At 39.5% G+C, this 12,986-nt stretch overlaps 1 protein-coding gene across 1 annotated transcript; it reads right to left on the reverse strand.

Moving 5' to 3' along the window:
• Positions 1–1,090: 1,090 nt before the first annotated feature.
• Positions 1,091–12,011, reverse strand: MAP3K19 (mitogen-activated protein kinase kinase kinase 19; the record flags this gene model as incomplete). The annotated part of the gene is made up of 9 exons (XM_083864907.1): positions 11,958–12,011; positions 10,979–11,049; positions 10,374–10,458; positions 9,354–9,589; positions 8,727–8,770; positions 4,277–6,646; positions 3,020–3,169; positions 2,125–2,822; positions 1,091–1,157 (listed from the first exon to the last, which is right to left on the reverse strand). Exons 2-9 carry the CDS (start codon positions 11,016–11,018, stop codon positions 1,091–1,093), a joined length of 3,690 nt encoding a protein of 1,229 aa, XP_083721033.1. The 5' UTR covers positions 11,019–11,049; positions 11,958–12,011.
• Between the last annotated feature and the right edge of the window lie 975 nt (positions 12,012–12,986).

Below are 12,986 nucleotides of genomic sequence, written 5' to 3' on the forward strand. Positions count from 1 at the left end.
CCTTTTCAACAAAAGGACATTCTAAATACTAATACTTTAATAATGCTTTTTTTTCTTAATACTTAATAATGCTTTTTAGATTTCATTTTGTGTAGTTAGTAGTAGGTAGTTCTACTAAGTGTAAGGAGCACTGGAGTGCAGAGGGGCTCTGTTCCATGTCATCCAGTCACAGACAGTGCTCACTCAAGTGGCTGGAGAAAGGTTTTCAGTGAGCATCAGCACCCCATGGGGACAGTAAGGAAAACAGAGCCAGACTCTGCAGTGCTAGCAGTGACAGGACAAGGGACAACACGACAATTTGACCTTAAAGACAGTCTTCAAACATAAAATCATTTCTACCACGTGGGGGGTTAAAGACTGGAGCATGTTGCCTGGCCTGGCTGTGGAGTCTCCATCCATAGTCAAGGTCAGTGGGACAAGGGCCTGAGCAGTGGGGCTGGGCCAGAGCATCTCCAGAGCCCCTTCCAACCTCAAACTTCTGAGACCTGAGAGTGCCCATAAAATACACCATTTCATTCAAAACAGTCCCATGGTTTAGATCGTTATCTCTTGTAATTATCACCACAGTATCTTGTGGAGACACAGGGCCTCAGGAACACAGGTACGTAAAAAACTTTCATCTGCTAAAAACTGAAGTGCCCATCCAGTTAAACAAAAGGGCCCATGTGACTGAATAAAAGCCTCGGTACATTTTATGCCAGTGGATGGTCTGAGGTTCCTGTGGGATCATCACACTCATTACTCATCTCCAAGCTGGAGTCACCTGCAGAGCTCTCTGCCCATAGCTTGTGTTCCATAGGATTTTACAGACATTGCAGCTTACCTGACCTGTCACATGCCAGTGAAGGGGACTTTGTTTTCCCTTTTAGTCTCTCCAAATACAACACAACGTGGCCTTGTGTTCCCAGTGCAGGGCAGGCATTGCAGAACTCTTTAATCACTGCTGTCTAATAACAGACTCCTGGAACACAACTGCTCTCCAGTGTTTCTACTGTCACTTTAAGTCCAGTTTCTTCTGGTCTTTTTTTCACGAGTGAAAAATCTTTTTCCATAGAAAATATATGCTCATTTGGCAAGAGTTTTGAAAAATTCACTCTCTTCCTTTCACAAAGGGATGGTCCAGCAGCTGCAGAGCAGAAGGCCGCTCGTGCTGATCTCTGCATTGAAGGTTTCACGAATCAGTACATAAAATGAATATGTATGCCTGTGATGTAATTGTAAAAACCTATTTGCAAAATTAGCCTTTTTTACTATTATTTCTCCATTCTCTACTCATTTTTAGTTTTTTTTTTTCTATAAAGCTGATAGAAAGGAAGGGAGGCTTGAAGGGGAAAGACTGTTAGAATTTATGAATTATAAAACTGAAATATTTTGCTATTAAATAAATTATTACTTATTTCTCTGAATTCCTTGCAAATCTTTGAATAATTCTGCTGACTTGGTTACTTCAGGTGCACCAAAAACATATTTAAGTAAGGTGAAAATTATCTGTTTGAGCCTCTATCAATCAGGTTGTCCTGTCATCTCCAATCAATATCATGTATTTTAAGAAGCCCATTACTTTGTTTAAAACAAAACAAACACCACAAAAATAATTCTTATATTGTGTGAATGCTAGTGGTTTGGGATTTTACAGAGAGAACATTGTGTTTCATTTAAGTATTATGTTTCAAATAAGTATATTTCCTGGACTGGCAGTGAAAATAGATTTTTCCACTGCAGAAGACAAGAATTAAGTGAAAGCTCTTCCATTTAGAATACTGTCCTTAAAACAGCTTGTTTTAAGGACAAACTCAAGACAATACTGGAACAGAAAGCACAGCAAAGAAATTTCCCAAACATTTTGTCCAAAACTCAACAGTGCCATGTTTCTGCATGAAAATTACAGTGAAAGTAAATTATAAGGACTACCAAAACAGAGTCTGTGAGGGCTTTTTAATAGCATTATAAAGAGTAAAGCTCTTTTATATATATACTTTTACCTAAAGACTTTCCTGAAATGCTGAAAAGCCTATGCATTTACAACAAGGCCACATGCACCATAACCTAAGCTGCCATGAGCCATCTCAGGAATACAAACCAGCTGCATTTTCCCTTTCCCTCTCCAGCCCAAAGCCCCCATACCTGGTGAAGCAGGCGTGCACAAACTCCACGGCAGCCCCAGAGAAGCGCCGGGGCAGGGCCGGCATCATCCCCCTGTGGGCCCCGATGTAGAACATGGCAGCCACCCTGCCCATGGAGGCCAGAGGGGGTTTGCCCGTTGCCATCTCAAACACGGTGCAGCCCACGCTCCAGATGTCAGATTTCCTGCCGTAGCCAGACTCGTTGATGACCTCTGGGGCCATCCAGTAGGGAGTGCCGTGCACGGAGCGCAGCAGCTCGCTGCGTGTGCCGCCGAGGCTGGCCCAGGCCAGGCGCCTGGCACAGCCAAAGTCAATCAGCTTTATCACCCCGGTGGGCATCAGCATCACGTTGCTGCCTTTGATGTCTCTGTGGACCACACGGTTGTCATGTAAATAGGCAACCCCTTGTAGGATTTGCTTGGTGTATTTACACAGGACAACTTCTGGCAACGGACCGAAGCGATTCAGAATACTGGAAATGGAGCCACCGGGAACAAACTCCATGAATATGCTTAAGATGTTGTCTTCCAGGCAAGTGCCTAAATAAGTTACAATATTTACATGCTTCAAGGTCTTCAAAAGATCAACTTCCTCATGGAACTTCTGATATTCCTTTTCTGTGGTGAGTTGATCTGTTGTATCCAAAACCACCTGTTTTACAGCTATTAACTGTCCCTGGCTTGTCAGACCGCAGTACACCTACAGCAAAACCAGCACTTATCAAAACAAGAGAAAAAAACTGAGTATTTACTTATTTTCAATAGAATCTTTGTCATGTTTCACGTGTATAATCCAAAATATTTAACCATTTGTTGAATAGGACAACAGCTATTTTTGAGATAAGGTGTAGCTCAACGACCATCAACACATTTCAACATATTCAGACATTAACTTACCGTGCCATAGGCTCCCTTTCCAAGGACTTCTCCTCTTGTCCACATGATAGGATCTTTGGCAGCTAAACTGCTTCCTGGTAATTTAGTAGATTCATCAAAGTTTAGAAGGCCATTTTCTTCATTTGAGGCCAAAAAGGCTTTGCTGTAACTCTGCTTGAAAGATGATGGTCAGTGTGGGGAGAAAGCAGAGAGGAAAAGACAGGCTTCATTTGGTCCCTCCTTTTTTCATACAGAGTAATTTTTCCTGGTATGACTTTGCTTTGCAGATTTTTATATATATAAATTGTCCAGGTCATTGATAGCCTTGCTATACTAGATAAGACTGTATAAATATTTTCAATTATATATCACAACAGTGCATGACTAGAAGGTCACAGCATGACATCTTCTTCCATTGACACTTAAAAGAGCAGGATACACTCTCTTTTGTGGTCTCACAGGTACAGTTTGCTAAGCTGAAGGGTGAATATGGCTATCATCATGCTCTAAGTAACACATGTAACACAATTCTGATGAAAATAAGGCCATGAATTCCCAGGAAGAAGAGACTGCCTCAGAAAGATGGCAATAATCATCCCATCTAGCCATGGATCTCCTTGGGAGAAGTGAGAATGGAGCTATAATTGGCACCTGTGTCTGCAGAAGCACAAGGGAGTGTATCAATATGTAGTGAAAGACATTTCCTTATAAACTTGTAATTTAAATAGACAAAGAGCTAACAGGACCAAGGAGAAGCACCTTAGCACGTGAAGACGCGCAGCTGACTTGGGGGCCAAAATCTGAGCTTTCTGAGCTCAAAATTTTGATTAAGCATTAATTAAACAGGGCAAGTCTGTCTGATAAACCAATAGTTGGGGTTCATACCTATAAAAGTATCTGGTTGCACTCAGAGACTCAAGATAATTGCCCTTCTGGTTATACAAGATAATTTGTAGTGTCTTTTGCCTTGCCCAAAACCTTTTTATACAAGCTCTTAAATTAAAACAACCTATTCTCTTTATTCTCTACCATTTCTCAATTTATATAAGCTTTGGCAGCTACTCCTGTCATGCCCTAGTACCCTCTGGCTTGTGTTCTGACATGCAGCCTCTAACACAGATATATGCAACATCACACTGAACAATCACTGGGCAGCTGGCCCAAGGTAAAAGACTTGATAAATCTCTTTAATAAGCACACAGTTCCCACTTTTCATCCAAACTTGGGTGAAGCATCACTCAAAGGAATTAGCAAGTTACAAGAAGAAATTACTTTTACCTTCTCTAGAGCACTATTTATTATTGCTCCATCTCCATTCATTGTATTTTCCTCTTCTTCACCCTGTGTGTTTTGTATTTTAGAACACATATTTTTTGTTCTTGAAGAGTTGGTGTCTTTCTCTTCAAGCATCAGCAATTCTTTGGCCAGACAACAAAGCAACTCATCAGTCACATCCTCAGTATCTGACCAGGAAGTGCTTTGACTTGTCTGGAAACTGGGGCTTTTGGCATTTTTTGTCCAAATCATTGAAGGTTGAGTCAATTCATTTGCCCAACTGTGATCTAATATTTTTGTAGGGGACTGACATTCCAGTCTATCTGAAAAGGGCAATTCACATTTATTGTCCAGGCCTTTGTCACCACCCATATCACCCCTGCACTGGGGCACACAGATGTTCTGCTCTGCTGTTACCAGACTGACACTTGGAGCAACACATTCCCTGCAGTGTTTATCACTCAACTGGAGGAGATCCTGGCTGCAGGCAGCATCTCTCTGATGGCTGGATTTATCCTGGATCTCTAACGACTGCTCCAAAGAAATTTCTTTAATAGTTGATAGGTTTGAATTTGTCAACATTTCATTTTGCTTAGTTGACTCTGAAAGCTCTTCTAAAAATGTAAGCTGATGATCCGGGTCTCCATGAAACAATGTTGTGCTACTCGAGGTGTGTGTCTGAAAACCCAAGTCAGAAGTTGTTACATTGCCTTGCTCTGTGTTGTTGTCACTCACCTTGGTCCTTCTGACCTTTGTGACTAAACATTTCTGCTTTTGTTTAGCACGAGGTATGGTCTTCTTTGGCTTGGAATGTGTTTTCTTTTGAGTGTTTCTGACTCTGCTGCTTTCTCCCCCTTTACTGCAGGCAGATCTGCAGGTGCATCTCCCTGGTGGAGCAGAATAAATACCTGAAGAAAACCTGCCCTCGTGCTGATCAAGGTCTCGCAGGCGAGAATAGACAGGAGTTCCAAACATTTCATAAATATCTGGGCCTTGGTCGTCTGAGTTTATTATTTTGAACATGTCAGTGTATTTCAGATCTACAAAATCTGAAGCAGAGGGCGCACATGGCAGACAAAGTGGAGTAACTTGTTTCTTTAAGACAGCTGAATTTTTGCAACTGCAGGAGCAACTTTGCTTTTTAATTTTCTGAGCACTCTGGGCAACACGGCCTTTGTCTCCTTGAGTGGTTTTCTTCTGACACTTCATGGAAGTCTCAGATTTTACTTTTGTCAGTTCCAAAGATGGAAAATTTTGACTCTTGGCATTTGATTTTTTGGTAACCTCATCAGAAGCAATTAAGTCTTCAGATACTTTTATCTTGTTACTAATTTTAGATTTTGATGAATATTTATTTCTATTCATCTTTATTTTATTTTTGTCATTTTCTTTGTGAGTAAGAACATTGAGGGTCTGAGTAACATGAGGAGGCAGGGTACAGACACCACCCTTTTTTGTGGCAGGTTGTTCAGCAATGTGTGGTTTCCTGGCTGGCTCTTGTTCAGAGAGTGTAAGATAAGCAACAGCTACAAGCTCACTTTGGCCCTCTGAAGTTGCTTCTGACATTGCTTCTTTTTCTATTTCAGATTCAGTGAGACAGACTTGATTTTCTGACTGTTTTCCAGAGGGATCTTGAACTTCTACTCTGGGAATTACTGCAACTACAGAATTATCTTCTAAAGCTTGGTAGGTCTCTGTCATTTCATTTCTACAGGAAGAATCTAAATCCTGATTGTAAAGCACAAAGTTGGCACTCTGAGCATCTTCCTGTGGTTTATAATCCAGCATCATCTCTGCAGCATTTTCTTCTTCCAGACCAATACTACAGCAATCCTCTGCTCTGTGTTGCTTATTGCCAGCTCTTGAGGCATTGCTGTTGCTGGACACTGTAAACATGCCACAGTTCACCAGAGCATTGCTTGAGCTCAGCCGGGGATGACTCTCATCCCAGAGCCTGGCTTGGGTCAGATCCATGTTCTCACAAACTGCTGAACACTGGAACTTCACCTGGTTCTTCTCAGTGTGGGCTGCTGCATCAGGTTCCCTCCATTTTAAATGGCTTTGGATTTCTTCCTTCTTGTTGTTGGGGTACTTATCACAGTTATTAATGCTGAAGTAGTACAGGTCCTTCACTGGAGTGAACTTATCAGAAATTGTGGTCATGATCAATTCTGATGACTTTTCATTGTGCCTGTTTAATAAGTTGTCTAACTGATACTGATAAAATTTAGTAAGTGGTTTTATAGGCTGAGGAATAGAGTTCATAATATTTAAAATACTTTTGATGTTGCTGCTTTCATTGACAATATCATCCTTTAGAGGAGCAAGATGAATTGTTCTTACAGGCTGACATGTCAGTGGCGGCAAATGAAACTGTAATTTCCATTAAAAAAAACATTAATAATGTGCTCTACCACAGATAAAGGTAAAAACTAATCACTAAGAACCAAGCAGATATAGAAAAGAAAATTAGAAAATAATTATTTTTTTATATATTCCTATATTAAACCTATTATGAAGTATAATATCAGAGTCCTGAGAAAAGATATTATTTTTTCACACTAATTGCATTAATTTTCTCAGATCCAAAACTACTTCTAAGCATTTCTTAGTACAGAAAGCAGGACCTTTTGCTTTAAGGCACAAGTCATTCTCCATAATTTAAAACCAGTAAGTTTTGTCCACATGTACAAATTCTCTTGTCAGTTATTAACTCTGTCTTATGGCACTTCACAAGTTTGCTACAGAAATTCAAAGGCTGGGCAGTGGCTTCATGTGCCAGAGTTCCTCCCTCACTGTGCATTCTCCCTGAATGAGAGCACCACTGTAATGCTGATATTTAAAGTCTTTTTATGTAACCCTCCAATGTGTGCTGACACCACTCATTATATTCCCAATGGAACTAGAGCTCATGTAAGCAATTTTTCAAAAGGAAAACTAGACCATTATAAGAGAAATCTATTGTATTCCTGGAGAAAACAATTCTAACAAATTATTTACGTGCTTTAAGATACATTATATTAAATCTAAACATATAGATCCATAAACCATGTTAAATGGCTACAGATTTAGGTCACAGGTTTGGGTGGGCTGGAAGACAGCACAGTCTGCACTTGATCTGCAGTGAAGGGAAATGGATAAAACCAAAGGCAGCTGACACAGAAGTTGGGTCAAGGATGTGTTCTATTATTCCTTCTCCCCATCACATTTGTTGAAAGGTACCATGTACATGTCAAGGAGTACAGATCAGAGAAACTGAGTACTTTGTTTGGACTATTCAGACGAACAGTGAAAATTATTTTCTGAAAATAGTATTTCTGTTCTTTATTTTATAGGAAATGAAGATTTTAATGCAAATGAATGCAATAGAAATAATCACAGTCATCTGCTCTGAGTGCTCATTTGCAGGTCTATATTCAACATCAGTTTGCAATCTGCAGGAAATTTTTGTTTGCATTCCAAGGGCAAACTGAGGTTTGAACACGACAGGAAAAGCAATGTGTTGGTTTGAAATTCACAGTTCTGAAGGCTTTGTCCACCATGGCATTAATATGAATGCTCAGTTTATCCCAAAGGAAACACCTCTAGAAACCACCAGAGCCCAAGTCATGAAATAAATCTCCATTAAATCACACTGAGATCAGCTAAATTATTTTTCTTATATATTTCCCTCCATCCAAAATGTTTTTTTTTCCAAAACCCTTTTAATAATCCTGTGTCAGAACTCTTGCTCCTACTTCTATACTTCACTTTTTTTTTTGTGATCAATTCTATTATGTGACAGGTTCACTGAAGTTTACATGTGGTTCAATAAGTCGAATCTTTTCTACAAAAGGCTAGTAATTAATATACATGAAAGCCAAATTCTCTTTTTTCTAAATACAGTATATTTAAAGTGGTGTGAAGTACTGAGATGTAATATTGTGAGCCTGTTTCTAGGTACAAAAGTTTTGGCTACTCCTAATTACACTTTTCACAAAATCTCATGTCAAGTATGTTTAATTCTGAAAAACTATTTTTTATTTACTAACACAATAAATTTCATCAATCTTGTAATATCAAAACTATTTTAGAATTCAGCTTCAGTTTTAAATTACCATTTAAAAGAAGTGTTGGGGTTTTGGCAAAACTAGGCACCTAATTTAACATATAGGATGCACATTTTAATTAATTTACATATTTCTAAAGGTTTTATATCTTTTTGAACTTTCAACCTTTTAAGTCTAGAAGTCCCTCATGTAACACCTTACTGATAATTTCTTGATACACATCTTAAGATTTGCTGACACACATATATATAAAATAAATGTAAAAATATTTCACATTCTTTAAAGATACCAAAACACCTGAGACTAAGCAAACTACCTACTCTAATTCTGTATTTCTATTATTAAGATTTTGAAAGAATATAGTACTTTTGTCAGTGATCATTTTATACATAATGTCCTCTTACCTCAGATATCTTGTTCCTGGTTTTTAGCATTGTTACATTTAACCCTTAAAAATCAAAACAAATGAAATATTATTTCTATGTTCTTTGTTTACAATTCACATTTATAAATTAATTTCAAATTGTAGTGTTCAGGGAATCAGAGATCTGTCTCTGGTTGCAGGACTGTGCTAAAAATCTACAGTGCAGAAGAAAGTGGTAGGTTGAAATTTAACTGTGATACTGGACTTCGCAATTCCATTTTCCATAGAAAACACTAAAATACTTCAATTTTAAAATATTTTGACACTAATAATTTAAAGAAATACTTCTCAATTGTAGATGCTTGCTAACTACAGTATGCAGCCAATTAATATTGCCAGTATGAGAGAGAAAGATGTCATCACTCCAGGTACAGGGAATTACACTCCATATTTGTGGCTCAGTTTCCTACACAGAGTTACCAGAAAAGGTGAAGTTTGCCAGTGCTTCTCTTCATCTCCTTCATTTTGCAAGACCACACAAACTTATAATTAAAGAAGAGGGTTGACATGGCTGAAGTCTCTCTGAAGACAGCAAAAGACATAAAGGCAATATGATAACCAATACATAACTTCATATAAAATTTGTGACTGTTAAAATTGAACTTACTTTGTTGTATTTGTGCTTTTATTATCTGGAAAGTATCTAAATCCATAAATGATGTTGAAATGTTAGATTCTGGGTGTGAGGCTTGTAGCAGAAAGCTGACGTCAAAGCCACATCCCATGTTCTCTTTCTTTGAGAAGAAAGGTAAAGAAGTGTGATGTCTCCCGGCTATCTGATTTTTACTTGGAAAACATGCCACTTGTTGGTCTGGCCATGCTCTGGATGTTGGTGCAGTTTGACTAAAAGGCAAAACAAAAATAACCAAAATACGGAGAAAGAATAAGTGGAAGGAGCCAGTTCAAACAATCAAACGGCTGGTGAATAATGTGATCAAGAGGTTTGCAAGATCCCAGAATGCCAAAGTATCTTTTCTTTATTTATCTGTGAGGCTGTGGCTCTCCCTGGAAATAGGAGACTGCAATGCAGAGATTGACTACAAGTGAGAATGAATGACAGTGTTAACCAAACAAGAGAAATGTAAAAACACATTGTTCACCTTCTCCTACTTGACAAAATTGATTGCTTCCAGTGTGTAGTTTTTATGAATCATCAGGAGAGTGTGTCAGAAGAATTCTGAAGACCAGATGTACCTTTGCTTTGTTACTTACAAAATGGCCTGCCTGAAAAAACAGAGGCTGCGTGGACAAGCCTCAGTTTTCTGCCACCTGTTTTCTGGAGAATGAAAAATGTGGGAAAAGATAAATACTGTGACTGAAAAGAGATATGAAAGTACAGCCTAAGTTAATCTGAAAGCTGTATGCCAGATAATTGTCTGGGTTTAACCCAGACAGTCAAATAACCACATATCATGGTTTGGTTTTTTTTATTGTACCAAATAATTTGTTCACCTAATGCAATATCCTGCCTCCAGCAGTGGCCAATAATTGACATTGGGAAGAGATAAACACTACACAACATACAGAGCTGTATATAATGTCTAGGAAATATTTTTCTTAATCAGACTACTACCTTCTTTGTTCCTATTTGTGCATACCCAAGTGCAAATTAACTGATACTTCTTACCTGTTTTTTCCTAGAGCTTTGTCTGGCTGATGCATTTCTTCCATTATATTCTCTGAATTCTGAAAAGCAGCAACACTTCCACAACCTGCAGTAATACATCAATGTTTGCATAAAAGCAGTTTAATTTCAGTAACACATGCCAAATGCAGTTATTTTGGGGCATTAAAATATTATTATAAAGAAGTACAGGGAGTAACTACCAGGAAAAGAAACGAGCAAGTTACATTTGATTAATTTTTGTGATTTATTGAAATGTGAATGCTTAACTTTGAATTCCTTTTCTTTTTTTGGTAAGTTTACTTTTTATTCAATGTACTATAAAAGCAAAGAACATCTTAAAAAGCCAGTTACAGCTCCTATCTCAGAAGAACAGAAATAGAAGACAAATATTGACAGAAACTCTACAGAAGTAGAGCATTTAAATATATGGGAAACAACCCAAATCTCAGGCCTTTACAAAGGTGGAAAGTAACTCTGAGCTTGACTGAATATTTTTTATAGTTGCTAAGTTTTGACAACTAGCCAGATTTCAAATGATTACTGTACTTTTCCAGCTTCAGATCTACGGTTTACATTTTAAACACATAGGCTGTGGGTTAGACTACCTTTTTTGCTTCTCTTCTTATTTTGTTGGTTGTCTGACATACTGTCCTTGAATGTATTAATGCCCAGAAACCTGAAAAGAAAACTGTTAATTGATTTCCAATTCACGTATACAAAGTATTACATTGTATTTCATTATTTAAGAGACAAAAGTAAGACAAAAACATTTTTAAAGTACTTGAAATTATGCAAAGTACTGTAATTTGGCATCTAATCTTTTTCCTGTGAATACACAGAAAGAGTTCAGAAAGTTTTTAGAGCTAAAACCACAACATATGCTATGTTGAATTTGACTTGAAAGGGCTTTACTCTTAATTAGAAGATTGTAATGTACCTTTCCTATGACTAATCATCAATAACTGTGGGAAAGGAGCTGGCTGTCACCCTCAGGTCAGTACAGCTTGTGTGGGTAATACTGACCCTGATACAGTCACTGCTGCTCTTGGCTGTGCTGTGTGCTGGGAGCTGCTTCTTAATTCTGAAAACAGCAACCCTCTTTTCCAAGATTAAACTCCAACAATACCATAAAATGGCAGCGGCATGAACAACACAGAAGAATCCCAAAGTGAAGACTCGTAAAGAAGAAACATGAGAGGGTTAAGTCAAAGGATTGGGAGTTCTGAAATTCTAGACAGCTAATTCTTAAAAGAAAATTGATCCCAGTTAATAGTTTTGATGGATTTGGGAGTCTTCCTGAAAAATATAGTGAACTTCAGTTTTTCAAGTGACAAGAATATAAACTAAAGGCAATGACATTAGCTATAGAAGCCAGCAAAAAGAGGAGCTATAGAAGCCAGCATTCTGGATGTCTCATGCTAAAGGCCAGATAATCCATTACAATGTTCAGCCCATTATTCAGCCTGTTAAGAGTCAGATGGTGAATTTATACGAACTTCCCAATTGTTTTTGGATTCACAAAACACCCCTTCAAAATAATAACCGAGAACGTTCTGTAAAAAGGCAGAATCTTACAAATCTCACCTTATTCTTCAGCAGCGAAAAGTGAAAGAGGCACAGCAACCCAAAGGGAAGTTACGGAGCACTTTCAGCTGCCTTCCTTTGGTGCCAGCGAGGAATTGGACAGCAATTACACCCAGTTTGGTTTTATTTTGGTCAGTTTGTGAGTGCGGAGCAGGCAGGAGCCGTTCCCGAGGCAAGTTCCACCGCGGGCTGGTTTAGTTTACCCGGTGTCGCCCCGGTAACCCCCTCACTCACCCAGGGGGGGAATTTGGCTTGGCGGAGTTTAATCCAAAGAGCCGCAGTGACCTGTGAAAACAAACACAGCCGAGCTAAACGGCAGCGCTTTAGGCTCTAATCTTCTCTCAGCACTCAAACTAAACTCTATTTCTGTCTTATGTTTACCTTCGTTTATGTTTTTAGTACCTGAATGTTTCCGCGCCGTTTTTACTTGGCGCTCGGTCCCCTCACGAGTGTTTGTGATCCCCTCTCTGGCCGCAGATTTTAAGGGTATTTCCTCCTCTTCTTTAAGTAACAGACTGTGCTAAGGGGCAAGACAGGATAAAAGAGGCATAGTGGGTTCAAGCTGAGTTAAATAGGTGTTTAAGGGAGCTGTTTTGCTGGATGCCAGAAGGATTTGTCGCCATCCCCCGGGTGACACAAGCGACGGGGAAAGCTTTGGATTGGGCGGGGACAGGGACAGTAGACCCGGGGAACACCTCAGCCTCCGGCTGGCAGACAAGGGCCGTGTTATTCCTACAGCTCAGGGAGCCCGGGAACGTGAGGGAGCAGCCCCCGCTCCAGCTTGGCGCCGGCGTGAAGCGACTGCGGCCGCGGGCGGGTCACGGCCGGGCGGGAGGGGAGACACGGGGAGGGAGGAGCCGGGCTGTGAGGGAGCCCCACCGGGACGAGCCATGGCAGACTGAGAGGGAACCCAAGAGGGACATGCTGTAAGGACAAATAGAGCTGTGAGGGAACCCGACAGGGACACGCTGTGAGGAGAAACAGGGCTGTAAGGACAAATAGAGCTGTGAGGGAACCCAAGTGGGACAT

Source organism: Zosterops lateralis, assembly GCF_965231275.1.
Source record: "Zosterops lateralis genome assembly, chromosome: 7".
NCBI lineage: Eukaryota > Metazoa > Chordata > Aves > Passeriformes > Zosteropidae > Zosterops > Zosterops lateralis.